Here is a 17975-nt window from a genome sequence, read left to right on the forward strand (position 1 = left end):
TTCTCAGAGAAGACAGTCTGAGTTGTGGGCCCTCTTAACATGGGTTTGAAGATTATTTCTTCTCAATTAACCTTTCTTTACTCTAAACCAGTGGTTCTCAACCTTGGCTGCACATTAGAATCACCTGAGAATCTTTTTAAAATCCTGATTTCTGGGCCTCATCCTCCGGAAATTCTGTTTCTTTGTTACTAATGTTGTGGCCCCACCCCATAACAAAGAAACAGAATTTCTGGAGGATGCGGCCCAGAAATCAGGATTTTAAAAAGATTCCCAGGTGAGTCTAATGTGCAGCCAGTGGTTGGAATACTGGCCTTTCTTTGGAAGCATCGGGTGCACGAACTTTGCACCTGTAACACATTCACATTATTGTGCAACCATCACCCCATTCATCTCCAGAACTCCCTTCATCTTGCAAAACTGAAACTAGACTTGGGCACCATCAGACCTGCTCTTTCACCTCCAGGCTCGCACTTACTGGACTTCCTGTGTGCTGGGCTCTGTGCTGCAAACCAGTGCATGAGGTGGGTCCCATGACCCCCAACGCTGTGAGGCAGGAGAAGAAAACTAACGATTATCAAGGAGACAATCAAGTTGCATGCCCTTCTTCACAGGTCAAACGCTGGTTCGCTGTTCCCCGAAGTCCACTCCCGCATAACCACCCCCCCACACACACACCCGCTGCCCTGCACTTCCGTCACCTCCCGTCTGCTCAGTCGCCCCATTAATAAAAAACGAGGTGGTTGGTCAAGAAGATGATCTTTAGGTGTCTTTCCAGCTTGACGGTTTTACAGTTTTAGGAGCGGGTAGTAAAACCCTCAGTTTCCTCGCTTCAAAGCAACTGTCAAAACAGCGGTCGCTCACCTTCCGACGCCCCGAGGGCGCACCTGCAAGCGGCTCGCCCCAAACGCTGAGGTCCCACCCAGCGCCGGCGGGGGCGCCGGCCGCCACGCGCACGCGCAGTGGTCCCGGCGCGGCGTCCCCGGCTCCCTGCAGCCGCTCGCGCCCGCGCCGGTCCCTGAGAGCGGGGCCAGGGCGTGTGCGTGGCCGTGCAGGATGACCCTTGACCCCTCCGCCAGTGCCCTAGCAGAGCCGCCTCTCCCTTCCCTTCCTCTCCAGCTCTAGCCCCAGCACCTCGGCGGGGAGCCGGGGAGTGGGGGAGGAGCCCTCCGGTGACGCGCGGGGCAGCTCGTCTAGAGTCCGCCCGCCCCGAGGGCCGGAGCAGGGGGCGGGGCCGCAGACTTCGGACTCCAGCCTCGAGACCGACCGCCTGCTGCCGAGCTGACCCGCAGCCTAGTCTGGGGGAGCGAGCCATGACGACGCTGCGGGGGCTCTGGCCCGAGGTGCAGGACACCTGCACCTCGCTGGGTTTGATGCTGTCGATCGTGCTGTCCGTGGCGCTGGCCCGCGGGGTCCTCCAGCGGCACGTGCACCGGCCTACGGCCCACGCCTTCGTCTTGGAGTTTCTGGCCACCTTCCAGCTCTGCTTCTGCACCCTCGAGCTGCAACTGCTGGGCGAGCAGGAACCCGCGCACCCCACCTGGTCGCTGACGCTAACCTACTTCTTCTCGTTGGTGCATGGCCTGACTCTGGTGGGCACGGCCAGCAACCCGTGCGGTGTGATGATGCAGATGATGCTGGGGGGGATGTCCCCCGAGACGGGGGCGATGAGGCTGTTGGCTCAGCTGATGGCTGCTCTGGGCAGCAGGTACTGTATAGGCGCCCTGTGGAGCCTGGGACTGACCAGGTATCACGTCGGTGAGAGGAGCTTCGCTTGCAGGAACCCCATGCACGTCGACTTGCCCAAAGCCGTCGTCGTAGAGGCCATCTGCTCCTTTATCTTCCACAGTGCCCTGCTGCACTTCCAGGAGGTCGGAACCAAGCTTCGCATCCACCTGCTGGCAGCACTCATCACCTTTTTGGTCTATGCAGGTTTGTTATTCCCACAAAACACCCGGTTCGTCCAGACCTCTTGACCTGAGGCTCTAACTGAGCTCTTTACCAAGATGTATTTGAAACCCCTGAACCTCTGTGATGTCAGTACTAGTATCCCCGTTATTCTAACCATTTTGCATCCTGTTCTTTACCAGTAGAGCCAAAATATAGATCCTCCATTCAGTGCCTTTTTGAACACTCAGAAAAAGGAGCCACTTCTGTGCTGAAACTGAGAACTTGTGAGCTATTGCCAAAGGTTCAAATATCCTACAAAGGGATTGTTTCAATGGCAGAGAGGAAGATAAGTTATCAGCTACCTCTTTCCTCAAGCCAACCTGGTATAGATCCTTTCTGACACTCACTGAAAAATGATCCTGGGCTTAAAAAGTTCCTTCCAATTTAAAGCTACATGATTGGTTAGTAGTAAGAGTGGCAAGTACAGTTCAGTTCAGTTCTATTTCTTAGTTCTTTTCCTGAAAAATTACTTAAAAGTAATTTATTTCCTTAATAATTCATCTTGAGTAATAAATGAACTTTTAAGTGCCTTATCAAGAAAGATGCTTTAAAAGTAAAACTTGGCCCTCACTGGGTTGGTTCAGTGGATAGAGTGTTGGCCTGCGGACTGAAGGGTCCCAGGTTCGATTCCAGTCAAGGGCACATGCCCGGGTTGTGAGCTCGACCCCCAGTAGGGAGCGTGCAGGAGGCAGCTGATCAATGGTTCTCTCTCATCGATGTTTCTCTCTCTCCCTCTCCCTTCCTCTCTCAAGTCAATAAAAATATTAAAAAATTAAAACTTGCTTGAAATTAAAGGTTCTTTTTAAAAACAAATAACTCTTGAGAAATCTGATTTCTTGTAAAGCATTTGTTTACCTTGACAGATATCAGATGCAAAAAGAAAAGTTTAATGATGAAATGTGTCATTTTAAAAGATTACAACAAAACACCTTCATTGGGACTATATCTGAATTATAAAATGTTTTGGAGGAAAGGAAATATGTAGTAAGAGTTTATCTTCTTCCCATTAAAATTAAAATATGGGTAGAAGCAAACCTTGAGCTGAGGACTCCTACTAAACACACACTTGCCCTCCTAGGGTAAAATGAACACCATGAATGTTTTCCTTTCTTTATATCTAGTACCATTCTTTTTTAGACACAGATGGAAGTAAATGGTATAGGCAAGAGGGCAGGATATAATGCATATTTGAGGAGTTGGTGAATAGTTGCTTATTAAAGTTTTAGGTTTTAGTTAAAGCAGAAACATCCTCCATATATAAACAGGGTCATCCCTTGCAAAATGTTTTGCCACAGTTGGGACACAGTTGAGGGTACTCAGAAGTCACCATCAATACAGGTCACATTAAAACAGCTGATTATGTATTTTAAGACAGAACATAACTATCCAGCACTGTAGCCACAGGCTCCTTGGATAGCCACTGACCAAGTGTCTGTGTATTTATTGATTTAGCACCCTGCACTTTGATGCACAAATTGAGGCCACTGAAGTCATTACCACTTATGTACTTAATTGGTTCCCCAAATTAAGTGAAGAGGGGGGAAAAGGTGGGGGAAGGGGAAAAGCTGTGTTAAAGCTTTAAAATTACTAATGCACATTTCAAGCAAATCTTCCTTAACTTAGATATGGGAAATTTTAGCTCACTGAACAGAGTAAGAGAGCACTGCACTCATTTTTTAAATTAATTTGATGTTGAAAAAAAATTATTTTATACATCTAAGTTGTCTTTACTACAGCCCCCTATTCATTTCCTTTGTAGAATTTTTATACACTTGTTTTCTGATATAATGTCTGTTTTCCTTCACTAGACAGTAAGCTTTATGAGAGACTAAAATTGATTCATTATAACATATAACCATGACTTAGCATGGTGTCACCTGCTACAAAATAAATAGTAAGGATTTTTAGAATGAGTGAGTTGGCAAATACTCTATTCACTTTTTAAAAATCATACAGAAAGAAATAATATATATGTGGGTATTCTATATGTAATGCCTAAGGACTTTCAAAATAAGCACAATAAATTATCTGAAGAAATTGTAGGATTTTTACTTTATTAATTCAGGAGTTTTTCATGATGAATATAAGTAAGATTTTTGTCGGTGGAGAAGGGAATTAAGCTTTTTACATGTTTTCATTTTTAATACAATAACCATCTGAAACAGGTGCTAATTTAAAGATGAAAAATAAGTTCAAATAAAAATTCAAGACATTTTTAAAAGCATGTATTTTTATTTATTTCAGCGAGAAGGGAAACATCAATGATGAGAATCATTGATTGATTGGCTGCCTCCTGCACACCCCACACTGGGGATCGAGCCCACAACCCGGGCATGTGCCCTGACAGGGAATTGAACCCTGATCTCTTAGTTCATACTTCGACACTCAACCACTGAGCCATACCAGCTGGGCTCAAGACATTTTATATTATGCCAGTTATAATAGAATGGTTAAGAGGTGTTGGACTGTTTCCTTAGGAGAGATACTTAATTTGGGTTGTTTCCTCATTTTTAAAATGAAGAATACTACTATCTATATCAATTGTGAGGAATAGAGTAATGTATGCAAGTTCTTAGCATAGTACCTGCTACTAATATTCTGGTCACTAGAAAGGGCTAGTCCACTGTAAATTAGTTCATGGACATTCTGGATTATACATGAGTCTGATGTGATTTCAGGAGTGTCATTCTGTCAGAGAATGTGATTCCCTTAGGAGTGCTGAGAAACATTAGTGCCTAGAATTGCCAAATTGGGACTTAGCCTTTCACTGTGGTGACTTCACTCAGTTCATGCTGTCCTCCAAGACTCTTCACAGCAGCTGGCCAGATCTCCCCACTGATACCTCTTTTTCAGGATGTTAAGATTTCTTCCTTTCAAATGCCAATGATTAGTAGCTTGTTTTTCGAAGCCATTTTCTGTTAGTTCTATGCCTGGTGCATGATTTCTTACTTTTTAAATAATTCATGTTTAATCACACAAGTAATACATGTGTTCTTTTTGTAAAAAAAAACCTGAAACTACCAGTGAGACTAAAAGTGACTTTTGACTGCCATCCTCATGCCTATCCCCTCCCCTTCCCTGTGTACTCTTTCCTCCAGGGCAATCCTCTGTGCATGTGTTGTGTGTCCTTTCAAACTTTTTTTCTGTCCATTTATTATATATATAGATAAGACCCTACAGAATCCAGTGTGTGTTTGTGTTAACATAAAAAGTTTCATACCTTACTTTCTGGGTTTGCTTTTTTTGGTGGTGGTTGTAAGGATATATCTTGGAGATCTCTCATTATTTCCAAATATTGAATGGTATTCCAAATTAACAATAAACTAATGTACTTAGCTGTTTTCTTATGACTGGGCATGTAGGTTTTCCCTGTTGCTACTATAAACAACGTGTATACAGGTATGTCTACTTGGTTGTCCAGTTACAATCATGCTATGAATGAGGCTAGTGTGCTAGAAGAAAACTCTTAGCCAAGTGAACTTGGTCCATTGTTCAACATCTTCATCTCAACAGCTTCAATGTTTTCAGCCTATCAAGTGTGAAATCTGGGTGAATTCTTATGAAAAGGTCACTTAATTTCCTATTTTACTTTGCTGTATTTTATGAAGACATATGCTATAATGATGTTTTGAAAAGCTGAGCTCTGCTGAACACTGTTGGACAGGCAGTCCATCCTCCTCTGCCTTTTCTTTCTTGCTGTGTAGCAAGAACGATCAACTCCTAGGCCCCATGTCAGAGAGATACCCTGGTGTAGGGCTAGACCATGAATCCTGAAAAGCAGTTGACAGGATTTGTGCTTATTGTTCATGACTACTCAGTCACTTCTTGGCAAAAAAATTTTTGTAACCACTTTACTGAGGTATAATTTACATACCATTCTGTTACTTCTTTAGAGCTCTCTTGACAAGTAAAAATGGAGTTAATGATAATGCTTTGGTCCATTTTACTTTTTGTTTTCAACACAAAGGTATGCTATGTCCAAGAGAAACCTGAGGTACTGAATCCATTTTTTAATATATTTTCATTTTATTTTTATTATTTATGCATTTAAATTAAAAAACAGCCATATCTCCTGTTTTATAAAACCTTATAGGAACAGCAATAGAGCAGATTCATTCTGAATGTGCATTTTACAATAATATATAGGAAAAGCACTGGATTAACTTTCTTTTCCTCTTCTTTTTTATCCTCACCTGAAGAGTAAGGATATTCTTCCATTGATTTTTTAGAGTGGAAGGGAGGGAAGGGGGAGACAGGGAAAGAGAGGAGAAAGAAACATCGATGTGAGAGAGACACATCAACTCATTGCCTCTTACACATGCCTGACCAGGGGTGGGGATCAAACCTGCAACCCAGGTAGGTGCCCTTGACTGGGAGTTGGACCTCTGGTGCACAGACCGATGCTGAACCATGCAAGCCAGGGCTGGATTAACTTTCTTAATAACCTGTTGGGTTTTTCTGCACCTGGCATATTATAACCTATAATCTATTTTTATATAGACAAGTGATTCTACAAAGAAAGATCATAGAATAAGAATGCAGTTGGCTCCTGTATTTGGAACCCCACAGGTTCCGAATCTTTGAGTTCCAAATCCACAGATTCAACCAACCATGGATCAAAAACATTCTTAAAAAATTATGTTGTTGCTGACATGTACTATGTAGCTAGGACTATGATAATTGTGTCTATACTGACTGTATGCACTTTTTTATTGTCATTATTCCCTATATAATAAACAACTATTTATATAGCATTTACATTGTATTAGGTATTATAAGTAATCTTGAGATGACTTAAAGTATGAGGGAGGATGTGTATGTATATGTGCAACCACTATGCCATTTTATATAAGGGACTTGAACAATTATGGATTTTGGTATCTGCAGGGGCTCCTGGAACCAATCCCCCACAGATACCAAAGGGTGACTGTCCTTAACTATGTAAAACAAAAGTTAGATTTAATAACCCCTTTATTTTCAGTTACAAGAAAATGTAAGATACATAGTTTGGTATCACTCTGCTTAAAATGTATTACAGGAGGAAGTCTAACAGGAGCTATATTTAATCCAGCTTTGGCACTTTCACTACATTTCAAGTGTTTCGATGAAGCATTCCTTCAATTTTTTATAGTATATTGGCTGGCTCCTTCTTTAGGTAAGCATGTTTTTATTTAATATGATTGAAAGATCAATTTATCTTGAAATATGGTATGGAATGTCACTGTAGCACATCAATTTCTAAAGCCAGAGAAGGCACAAAAAAGAAAATAAAAAGGATAGTTAACATGCCTGAAATAACAGCTTATCTTGTGCAGTATCCTTTAAAACTTTTTATCTTCAAAGAAGCAAAATTATCTAGTTAAGGATAGTCAGTTACAAATATGATACCACTTAACAAAAAACTCTCAGATATGAGGGCAAAAAAAATAAGGAGTGATTAATTCATTAAAAACTTATTTTTTTTTTTTACTAAAGAAATTAGTTTTTTCAAATTTGTGAACTCCAGATAAAATACTGTTAGTTCATTTGACTCATTTTGCAGAAAAGCATTTTATATAACAATGTATACCTGTAATGAGCACAGCTTTAAAATCCACAAGATTCATTACTGTTACTTCTATTAAGTCAGAAGATATGTAAAGCTCCTCTATACAGATGGAGTTAAAAAAGTTAAAAAATAACACAAAAAGTTAAAAAATAACTGTAGTGATAATATGCACTTCTTTATATGTTATTGATTAGTCATTTGTTTTAAGCTTGATTATAATTCATAACTATAAGTGAGTATGAGGATACCTGGCTTTCTATTAGTTCATCCTTATTTTTATCTACAGTTAGCAGTTTGTTTCTTGTTGCTCGGCTCTGTTTGTTTTTCTTAAAGGGCACATATAGAAGGGAACAAGGGCACAGGTTTGAACAGCCCTCACACTTTACTCCTGCCATTTACCTCCCATTCCTTTATGTAGTATCTATTGTTAATATGCAGGTCTAAACATGAAGAATATCAGAGAAAACCTGCATTTTAAAATGCTAATATTGGTGCCTTTTCTTTTTAGTTCAACAGATAGCTAGTTTTCCAATAATAAATGCTTTAAAGATAAATTTTCTCTATTTTTTTTTTTTAAATATATTTTATTGATTTTTTACAGAGAGGAAGGGAGAGAGATAGAGAGTTAGAAACATCGATGAGAGAGAAACATCGATCAGCTGCCTCCTGCACATCTCCCACTGGGGATGTGGCCGCAACCCAGGTACATGCCCTTGACCGGAATCGAACCTGGGACCTTTCAGTCCGCAGGCCGACGCTCTATCCACTGAGCCAAACCAGTTTCGGCTATTTTTGATTTTTAAGAAGTTAAAAATGTCACTGAAGTTAATGAAGAAGCTAAAAAGGTCACTAATTGGACAGGTCTAGTGATAGTTTTCATGTGGAAAAATCTCTAATATGTCTTATTTGAAATCAACATATATTATTAACATAATATACATATTTGTTTAATGCATCCTAAATATGATGTTAACAATAAGCCCATGATACTAAGGAATTGTTTCACCCATTACTTGAAAGAATGCTAAAGAGTTGGCCTTTCCAGAAGAATTTGATAAGAAATCAGTAGTAATGACACTCTCTGTAAAAGGACCCTTACATTTTACTTTAAACACAGGTCCAAATCACTCCATAATTTCTTCTTGAAGAACATACTGGGGGAAAAATCTCATGACAAATAAAAAAAGAAACTATCATCTCTGCCCCTTTAGAAAGTACAGTATACAAACTAGCGAGTAGCAGGACGGGAAAAAGGATATATTCTCTTCCTGTTATTATAGTCCAAACAAGGAGGTAATATCATATATGGCCATTACCAAAGCACTTTAAAGAACCACTTATCCAAAGACAACCCAAACAAAATACAAATATACTTTTATCCATTCCTTTGCTTCCTATTTAAGGAATCCTTTAAAACTGGAATTAGAATAAACTTTTATGCAATTAGGTATGGCCCTACTTAGCTTGTTGAAAATAAGCAAAGATTCTTAGTTGGCCTAAAGACCTCCTTTTTTCTAAATAGACCCAACATAAAAATTCCTGTTGTCGTTTTTTGGTTTAAGGAGGCATGTTCCTATATTTCTTTTTTTTTTTAAATATATATATATATATATTTTTTATTGAGGTCAGAGAAGGGAGGGGAGAGACGGAAACATCCATGATGAGAGAGAATCATTGGTCGGCTGCCTCCTGCAGGACCCCTACTGGGGATCAAGCCCACAACCCGGGCATGTGCCCTTGACCTTGGAATTGAACCTGGGACCCTTCAGTCCGCCTTCAGTCCGCAGGCCGACGCTCTATCCACTGAGCCAAACCAGCTAGGGCTGTTCCTATATTTCTTTAAGAGATTTATGAATGAGAAACAATACAGGAATCCTTCAATATATATATGGATAAAAGGTGTGAAAATATGGCAGTTTTTAGAATACTGAATTTCAGCTTACAATGAATATTGTCATACACTGAAGTTACATTCCCACTGGAGGGAAAAATATGGCCTCAAATGAAATAAGGTCACAATTAAAGTCAAAGAGGCATAGGAAATATAAGAAATTACATTTTTACAAAAGTCATTCAAAGAGCTAAGTAAGAGATAAGGAGTCAAAACAAGCAAAACCCCATAAAGCTACATGAGGCAATGCCATGGAGTGAAATGGACAGCAATGCCCAGACAGCTATCTTCTTTTCTTTTTAAAAAGTTTTCAATGTGATGTCTTATTTTCTAGCTCTGACTTTATAAAGAAAATGTCAGATTTGGTGGATCATAACCTAGGGATTGTTCTGACATTTTTTTCATTTCAAGCCTTTGGTTGCAAAACAGACTCATCTTTTTAAAAATATGTTAAGCTAATTAAACCTTAAGGTTTCCTGTTGTTACCAAATAAGAGTAATATAATATCAAATCTGCATGGGACAAACACTCATTCTTTTTTTTTTTTCCCCAATATATTTCTTTATTGGTTTCAGAGAGGAAGGGAGGAGAGAGAGAGATAGAAACATCAATGATGAGAGAGAATCACTAATCGGCTGCCTCCTGCACACCCCCACTGGGGATTGAGCCCGAAACCCGGGCAATGTGCCCTTGGCCGGAATCGAACCTGGGACCCTTCAGTCCACAGGTCGATGCTCTATCCACTGAGCCAAGCCGGCTAGGGCTCATTCTTAATCTTAGTTAAAACTCACCTAGAGCTTTAGACCTAAGTATGTTAAGATAAAACATATTAACTATTGGAGATTTCCCTTTCAAGGCAGTGATTTGAGCACTCTACTCTAACCCTGTTCCTGAAAAATCAACCAGGACCTACATGCTAGATTTGCCTAGTATGACCTCAAAATGAAGATTTACTATTATGTCATTTTTTTTCATATTTAAGATATAAAATTTCAACATTAACCAAAATTTTGTTCTAGATATTTTGCTTAATACAGCTTTAAAAGCTATTAACGGTTAAGATTTGATGAAAAAATGAGAAGAGATAAAGTAATCTCACATACATTCCAAGTGAAAACTCAAGAGTGCTTTCAGTTGTTTTATTTTCCCAGAACATCCTTAGGGCAGCGATTTTCTTTATTTTTTTCTAATCCTCATCTGAGGAAGTGAACACCCCCGCCCCCCCCCACCCACCCACCCATTTATTTTTAGAGAGAGAGATCAAGATGAGAGGAACATTGATCGCTGCCTCCTGTACATGACCGGTGCAACCTAGGCCCTGACTGGAAATTGATCTGGCAACCTTTAGGTGTAAGGGGTGACACTCCAACTACTGAGCCACCTGGCCAGGGCGAGGGCAGCAATTTTCAACAGGTGTGCTGCCAGAATTTTTAAAATCTGCAATACCTGAATATTTAGTCAGGGGCACTGACCTTTTCCCGTAAGATTGTCAAATAAAAAAACAACAACCAAGAACAGCCAACATAACTATAGATAGGTATCTGGTGTGAATGAATCAAAATTATACCTATTTTTTTGGTCAGATTGGCAAAAAGTGTATTTTTGGTGACTGCAGAATTTTAGTAATTAGTTTATGTGTGCCATGAGATGAAAAAGGTTGAAAAGCACTACTCGAGGATATGGGGGACAGTGTTGCCATTTTAAAGAGCAAATGGAGACCCAAGTCCAGAGGTTCTGGCTCAACAAGTCAGTAATGGAGTCAGAACTGGAACTCCAACTATTTAGGTTTGGTTTATCCTCTATGTTTAGATCTTACTGGTTTTACCAAGTACATATTGTTTTTAAGGGTTCATGGTTGAAGAAGAATAATGCGAGAATATTAGATTTAGAAACTATCTACATTTCATGTAGAATTGATGTAGCTAATTCTTTTAAACATTGCTTTCCAATCTCTAGGTATATAACTGGACATATAATCTTAAGTTATACCTACTTGTTGATTATGAATTTCTTTAGAGATTTGTTTTTATTTTATTGTGTTTTATCTTTCAGGTATATTGCTGATGATTTTGACATTCAGCTTGTTCCTTCCATGGCTGTATGACAACCATACGACTAATAAGAAGGAGTAACTATTCCAAAAGACTCAGACTAAGTCACAAGACAGTCTAGTTGGACGTGATAAAGACTTTGTCTCCCCAGATTCAGCACACTGGCTGCACTGGATTCATCAATGTCACTTCCTTTGAGGAAGCTGCCTTAGTTTTCATCACTGGGACTTAAAAAATTACTATGAAAATGAGGCATCCTGTATTTCTCAGTTAAGACTTGTTCTTTTGAGTGTGTATTAAATGCTGCTAGCAGAGACTCACTACATTAACTGTAAATCAAGTGATAATTGTTCATTTTGATGAGGAAAAAAATGAGTACAGGGTGAGAAGGGAAAGGAAGGTGATGGGAGGCCCAAAGAAAGTGTGTATATCAAGTGTCTCCTGAATGAACAGGATTTTTAACCACCGTACTGGTCATGCTCTCAGACCTGGAGAGGATACTTTACAGCCAGTACCTCACACAGTGATACCCAGTGTCATCTTTCAATAGGAAAGGTGCTTTTGGAAGCAGATTATATACCCACTCATATTCCCAAGGTTTCCTAAATTTTAAATATATTCTAATCTAAACTATTTTCTCTAAACAGAGCGGCTCACTAGCTTTAGGCAAGCTGTTATTCTTTAATAGTATACTGTAAAATGACACAAAGCACCCATACAAAGTCAAGATGTAACCTTTTCACACTCTCATTTGATCCTAATCAAAGTAGGTAGGGCATGTATTTTTAATCTGTTTTACAGATAAGGAAACTAAGTCTAGGGAGTGTTGCGGCCCTGCCCAAGTTCAAATACAGTCAAACACCATCTTGAGGACTTCTACTTTAATACAAAAAATATTCTCAGTCATCAATATGACTAAAGGAAAATGAAGATTTTGAAGAAACATTAAATATTTCATAAGAGTAAAATTTGTTTAGGAATTAACTAGCCTTTTTTATTTTTATTTTTTTAAGGCTTAAAGAACCTTCAAAATTTCCCCTATTTTCTTTATTGTATGAGGTCTACTTTAATGAAAGTTCTGGCCATAAAAGGTTAGGTGTGTTTCTCTTCAAAGGCAATTCCATTATCAGGGTCAGAACTGAAGTAAACAAATATGGGGTGAAATAAAATCTGTTTGAGCAATAATCAATTAGGCAAGTGACAAACTGCCAGGTACTTCAAGTGCTGCTTGGTGATCAGCTTGTACAGTCCCTCTTTACACCTGCAGACTGAACTATGGCAAGGCAGCCAGCCAGTTTGACAACCGTGGACTCACACACCTCAGTAGTTTCTATTTTAAAAGCAGAGTTCATAAAATTGTGACAATGGCTAAATTCAGTCTCTGACATGTTTTGTTGTTAATCCTCACCCAAGGATCTTTTTCCATTGATTTTTAGAGAGTGGAAGGGAGAGGGCGAGACAGAAACATCAACGTGAGCTGGGGAGGGAGCCTGCAACCTAGTTACATGCCTCTGACAGAAATCAGAAATCAAACCCAGGTCCCTTCAACTTGTGAGCCTATGCTTTATCCACTGAGCCAAACCAGCCAGGGCATGACATGGTTTATTTGGCCTGCACAGTATTTAAAAACAACACACACACACACAGCTAGTATTTTAAGTCTTTTTCACATAAAAATCCAGTTTCCTCTTGCAAATATCAAAATATCTGGCAATACTAGGCCTGAATTCTGCCCCCTATAAAAAACATGCCATCAGATATGGCATCTGCTACCGGGGTACTTCTTGCTGCAGTTATCTACTGTACAGTCCCAATTCCCCATTGTTCCTTTAAGAACTTAGTTCCTGTCTTACTCTCTCTACGATACTACTCCGGTGTATTTCTTGTGATTTCATGCCCATACAGATAATGCTTAGTGTCTTGCCTCTCAGTATGTTGGCTGAACTGAAAGACTCAATAGTTTCTCCTATTCTGTCTCAGCTACAACTTCGGTCATAACCTTGAATTTGTCATTAGCAATAACTCAGACTCTTCTATTATCTCAACACCCCACTCTCCAACACTAACACCTCTTTCCAGCTTGAGGACCCTATTTCGAATGATTCCTTGACCTTCATGGGGAGCTTTTGTTCATTGCTACCACCCCCTTTTCACATCTCTCACTCCTCTCGTGTTCTCTTTCCTTAAGTGTGTATGTTCCCCCACGTCCGGCGTGGTTCAGGGTTCAGGATCTGGAAGAGGGGCCGCACATAAATGAAAGAGACGAGACAAGAGATAATTTGGAAATTGGGGGGGCCAGGTGAGAGCTCATCCCAAGAGGTTGGACTCCGCTTGTGCTCAGGCCTCGCCATCTTTTTATTCAGTTTGGGATCCACCCATAGCCCTTAGGCAGGCAAGTTCCAGTAAAAGACAGACTATCTTATGGTGGGGAAGTTGCTTCAGCTACCACTGTCTGGACTAAACAGTGGGTGCATAGCTCTGACCTTTGCCAGGGCTTCAAGGGTCACCAGCCTTCCTGGCTCCTTGTCCACACCTCTCTGCTAGAGAAGACAAGAGGCGGCTTTCCACACTTAAGCAGCTTAAATTACACACTTGCATACCATTTTAACTTCCTTGTTTCTTTATCTCTTCATCATCCTCACAAGGCTTAACCACAACTTGATTAAATCTGCTTATTCCATGCCTGCACCTGAACAGTTCTTTCAAAGAATTTTTCTGTAAAGGGAAGAAAATGTGGGCAGTAGCTGAAGGAGAAAGTTGGGTCAAGAGATTTTTTTCTTAATGGGAAAGGTATCAGCATGTTTATATGCTGACCAGAATGGTGCAGTAGAAAGAAAATAACTGATGATGTAGGAGAGGAAGGGGAGATTTAGTGAAGACAGAATCAAATACACAATGGAAGGGGTTGGCTTCAACCAGAGGCATAGACAGCTCATTCATAGTAACAGGAGAAAAAGTAATATATTGGCACAAGAAGAGTTAGGTAAGTAGATGCAGTAGTGGGAGTTTGAAGTTCTTCAATTTTCCTCTTCCCAATTTCTCTAAAAGCATTCTAATCAGGCCTTCAATTCCAACATTCCACTGAAACTCTTGCCAAGAATTTCCATGTTGTTAAATGGAACTCTCATCCTTCCTATCAGTATTTGATACAATTGATTTCTGTCTCCTGAAAACACTTGTTTCAGAAAATCATTTTCTCAAGGTTCTTTAGATAGTTCTTCCTCCTTTCCCCAAACTACATGATAGTTCCCCAGGGCTCACTTCTCTGAGCTCTTTTCTATTTATACTTACTGCCTTAGTAATTTTATCCAGTCCTGTGGCCTTATAGCAGCATCTATATCCTAATGACTGCCAAATTTATATCTCTAGCTTATATAACTCCAGACTCATATTCATCTGTATATATGACATTTCTCTTTGGCTAATAACTTAATTCAAACTGCGTAGTTTATCCAATCTATTGATGGGGTATTCTAGTCATTCACTTCAAGAAAATTTTTTTAAATTGATTTGAGAGACAAACATTGATCTGTTGTTCCACTCATCCATGCATTCACTGGTTGCTTCTTATAAGTGCCCTGACCAGAGATTGAACCTGCAACCTTGGCATTAGGACAATGCTCTAACCAACTGAGCTACCAGGACAGGGTCTAGTTATTCACTATTAAAGCAATGCTTCAATAAACATTCTTGTGCACACCTCCTGTGTACATGTGTTTTTCTAGGAAGGTAGGCTTTCATAATGTTCATTATGGCCTAGTGTGGTCCAAGCCTCCACTTACTTCCTACTTCCCAGATTACTGCAGTAACTTCCTGTTTCTACCGCTGAGCGATCCTATCAATATATGACACAGCTTCTTATTTCTGACATAAATGCAGATATTCCTCCAGTTAACTATTATAAAACTGTAGGAAATGGGTGTTAATGTGTTGGGGAAAACTGCATATCAACCAATGGGACTTCTGGGTTATACTGACATCACTGCCCTATTTAGCAATTGTTTGTGAACTAGTTCACATTATTTAAAAAACATGCTATAACAAAACTGTACTTGAATGCTAGGGCTAGAATAACTACAATTTAAATAATCCTACATGATGAGTAAGTTTCCTTGCTTCTAAATGGCATACAAGATTCCACAACTTCTTGTGGAAATATGTTTTTTAAATGTATTTTTATTGATTTCAGAGACGAAAAGAAAGGAAGAGATAGAAACATCAATGATGAGAGAGAATCATTGACCAGCTGCCTCCCTGCACGCTCCCTACTGGGAATTGAACCCAGGACCCTTCAGTCCACAGGCCAATGCTCTATCCACTGTGCCAAATAAGCTAGGGCTATAGTAGCTTCTTAACTAGAATCTTTGCCTTTAGTCTTCCTCCTTGACATTCGAAGTTGGCCAGACTTGTATCCTAATCTACCACTTCAGTCCCTCACACAAAAAACTGCAATGGCTCCCATAATAAACCCCACCCCCGATCACAGCACTTAATACTCTGCCTATTTCCTAGCTTGAACACCTTGAAGCACCTATATCTTAATCTGTGTGTACTCACCACCAAAGAACAGGCACTCAAAATGTATCTTTTGTTTAAATGAATTAAAAACTCCCTATCAATCCAAAATACTTCCCATTCCTTCACAATTTCCTCCTACTGTACCTAGTCAATCTTCTCGATATACACTGGTTACCCCAGTCATAGTTTAATACTAAAGTCCACGATTACTCTAGCCTCTGAGCCATTCTTTTACCATCAAAGGTGACAATCTCAAACTGCAAAATCACCTCAGAAAAGATTGAAAAGCAAGCAAATTTCAAATGCCCAAATGTTAATTCCATAACTTAGAGACCAGTTAACAGAAATGTGCATGTTGCCCTGGCCGGTGTGGCTTAGTTGGTTTAGTGTCATCCGTGCACCAAGGGGTCTCATGTTTGGTTCGATTCCCAGTCGGGGCACATGCCCTGGTTGCAGGTTTAGTCCCAGTCAGGGTGCAGTCAAGAGGCAACCAGTCAATGTTTCTTTCTCTCCCCCTCTCCTTCCCTCTCTCTAAAATTAAAAAAATCTCTACACTAATAAAAGAGAAACATGGTAATTGGCGTACGACCGCTACCCTTCCCATTGGCTAATCAGCGTATCCTTATGCAAATTAACTGTCAGCCAAGATGGCGGCCGGCAGCCAGGCAGCTGGAAGCAAACAGGAGGCTTGCTTGCTCCAGGGACTGCAGACTCCAACGTTCCCCGCCTGACTTGCCGGACTCTGAGCTGGCAGTTTGAAACATTCTAACAAATATAGCCGGCTGGGATCTCAGAGCTGAAGTTATACATTGTTTCGATTATAGAACCGAAACAAACCAGCAGCGGAAGCCTCAGAGCTAGAGCCAGAGCTAAAGCTGGCCCAGAAGAAAAAAAAAAAAAAAGGAGCGGTTGGGAGCTTCAGTCAGCCTGAAAGCAGCCCTCAGCCCCTCACCCAGACTGGCCAGGCACCCCAGTGGGGACCCCCACCCTGAAGGGTGTGTGACCAGCTGCAAACAGCCATCATCTCCTCATCCAGGCTGGCCAGGCACCCCAGTGGGGACCCCCGCCCTGATCCAGGACACCCTTCAGGGCAAACCAGCCGGCCCCCAGGCCTCTATCCTATATAGTAAAAGGGTAATATGCCTCCCAGCACCGGGATCAGCGGAGCCAAGAGGTCTCCTGGCACCAGATCAGCGTGACAGGGTGCAGCGCCCAAACCCCCTGATCGCCCTGCAGCTCTGTGTGTGACAGGGGGTGGCGCCCCAACCCCTCCCCCCCCCCCCCCCACGGGCCCTGCTCTGTCTGTGACGGGGTAGAGCCATAACCTCCCCATCGGCCCTGCCCTGAGTGTGACAGTGGTGGCGCCCCAACCCCCTGATCCACCCTGCTCTGTGTGTGACAGGGGGCGGTGCCCTAACTCCCCTATCGGCCCTACTCTGTGCGTGACGGGGGAGCTCCCCAACCCCCTGATGGGCCCTGCTCTGTGCGTGAGAGGGGGGAGCTCCGAAACCCTCTGATGGGCCCTGCTCTGTGCATGACGGGGGGGGGGGGGGGGGGGGGCGCAGTGCCCCAACCCCCTGATTGGCCCTGCTCTGTGAGTGACAGGGGGCAGCGCCCCAACCCCCTGATTGGCCCTGCTCTGTGCATCACAGGGGGTGGTGCCGCAACCTCCCCATTGACCCTGCCTTGAGTGTGACAGGGGGCGGTGCCCCAACCCCCCAATCAGCCCTACCCTGAGCATGACTGAGGGTGGCATCACAACCTCCCAATCCGCCCTGCTCTGTGCATGACAGGGGGCGGCGCCCCAACTCCCCAATCGGCCCTGCTCTGAGCCCGACCAGGGGCTGCACCTAGGGATTGGGCCTGCCCTCTGCCACCCAGGAGCAGGCCTAAGCCAGCAGGTCGTTATCTCCCGAGGGGTCCCAGACTGCGAGAGGGCACAGGCCGGGCTGAGGGACCCCCCCTTTCCCCCCCCCCCCCCGAGTGCACAAATTTTTGTGCACCGGGCCTCTAGTATATA

General features: G+C 41.8%; 1 protein-coding gene across 1 annotated transcript; it reads left to right on the forward strand.

The window, feature by feature from the left end:
- Nucleotides 1-1301: 1301 nt before the first annotated feature.
- On the forward strand, nt 1302-11757 carry AQP11 (aquaporin 11). Its single transcript, XM_070425680.1, has 3 exons — nt 1302-1929; nt 6986-7102; nt 11439-11757. The coding sequence occupies exons 1-3, from the start codon at nt 1311-1313 to the stop codon at nt 11516-11518; spliced, it is 816 nt and encodes a 271-aa protein (XP_070281781.1). The 5' UTR covers nt 1302-1310; the 3' UTR covers nt 11519-11757.
- Nucleotides 11758-17975: the final 6218 nt, after the last annotated feature.

The sequence above is a fragment of the Myotis yumanensis genome, unplaced genomic scaffold (assembly GCF_028538775.1).
Source record: "Myotis yumanensis isolate MYYU_CA2020_CCGP unplaced genomic scaffold, mMyoYum1.0.hap1 SCAF_10, whole genome shotgun sequence".
NCBI lineage: Eukaryota > Metazoa > Chordata > Mammalia > Chiroptera > Vespertilionidae > Myotis > Myotis yumanensis.

Coding starts and splice junctions, on each gene's coding strand:
- AQP11 (XM_070425680.1), top strand. CDS start 1,311: ATGACGACGCTGCGGGGGCTCTGGCCCGAGGTGCAGGACACCTGCACC. Junction 1,930..6,985: donor CACCTTTTTGGTCTATGCAG/GTTTGTTATTCC, acceptor AATGTATTACAG/GAGGAAGTCTAACAGGAGCT. Junction 7,103..11,438: donor TTGGCTGGCTCCTTCTTTAG/GTAAGCATGTTT, acceptor TTTATCTTTCAG/GTATATTGCTGATGATTTTG.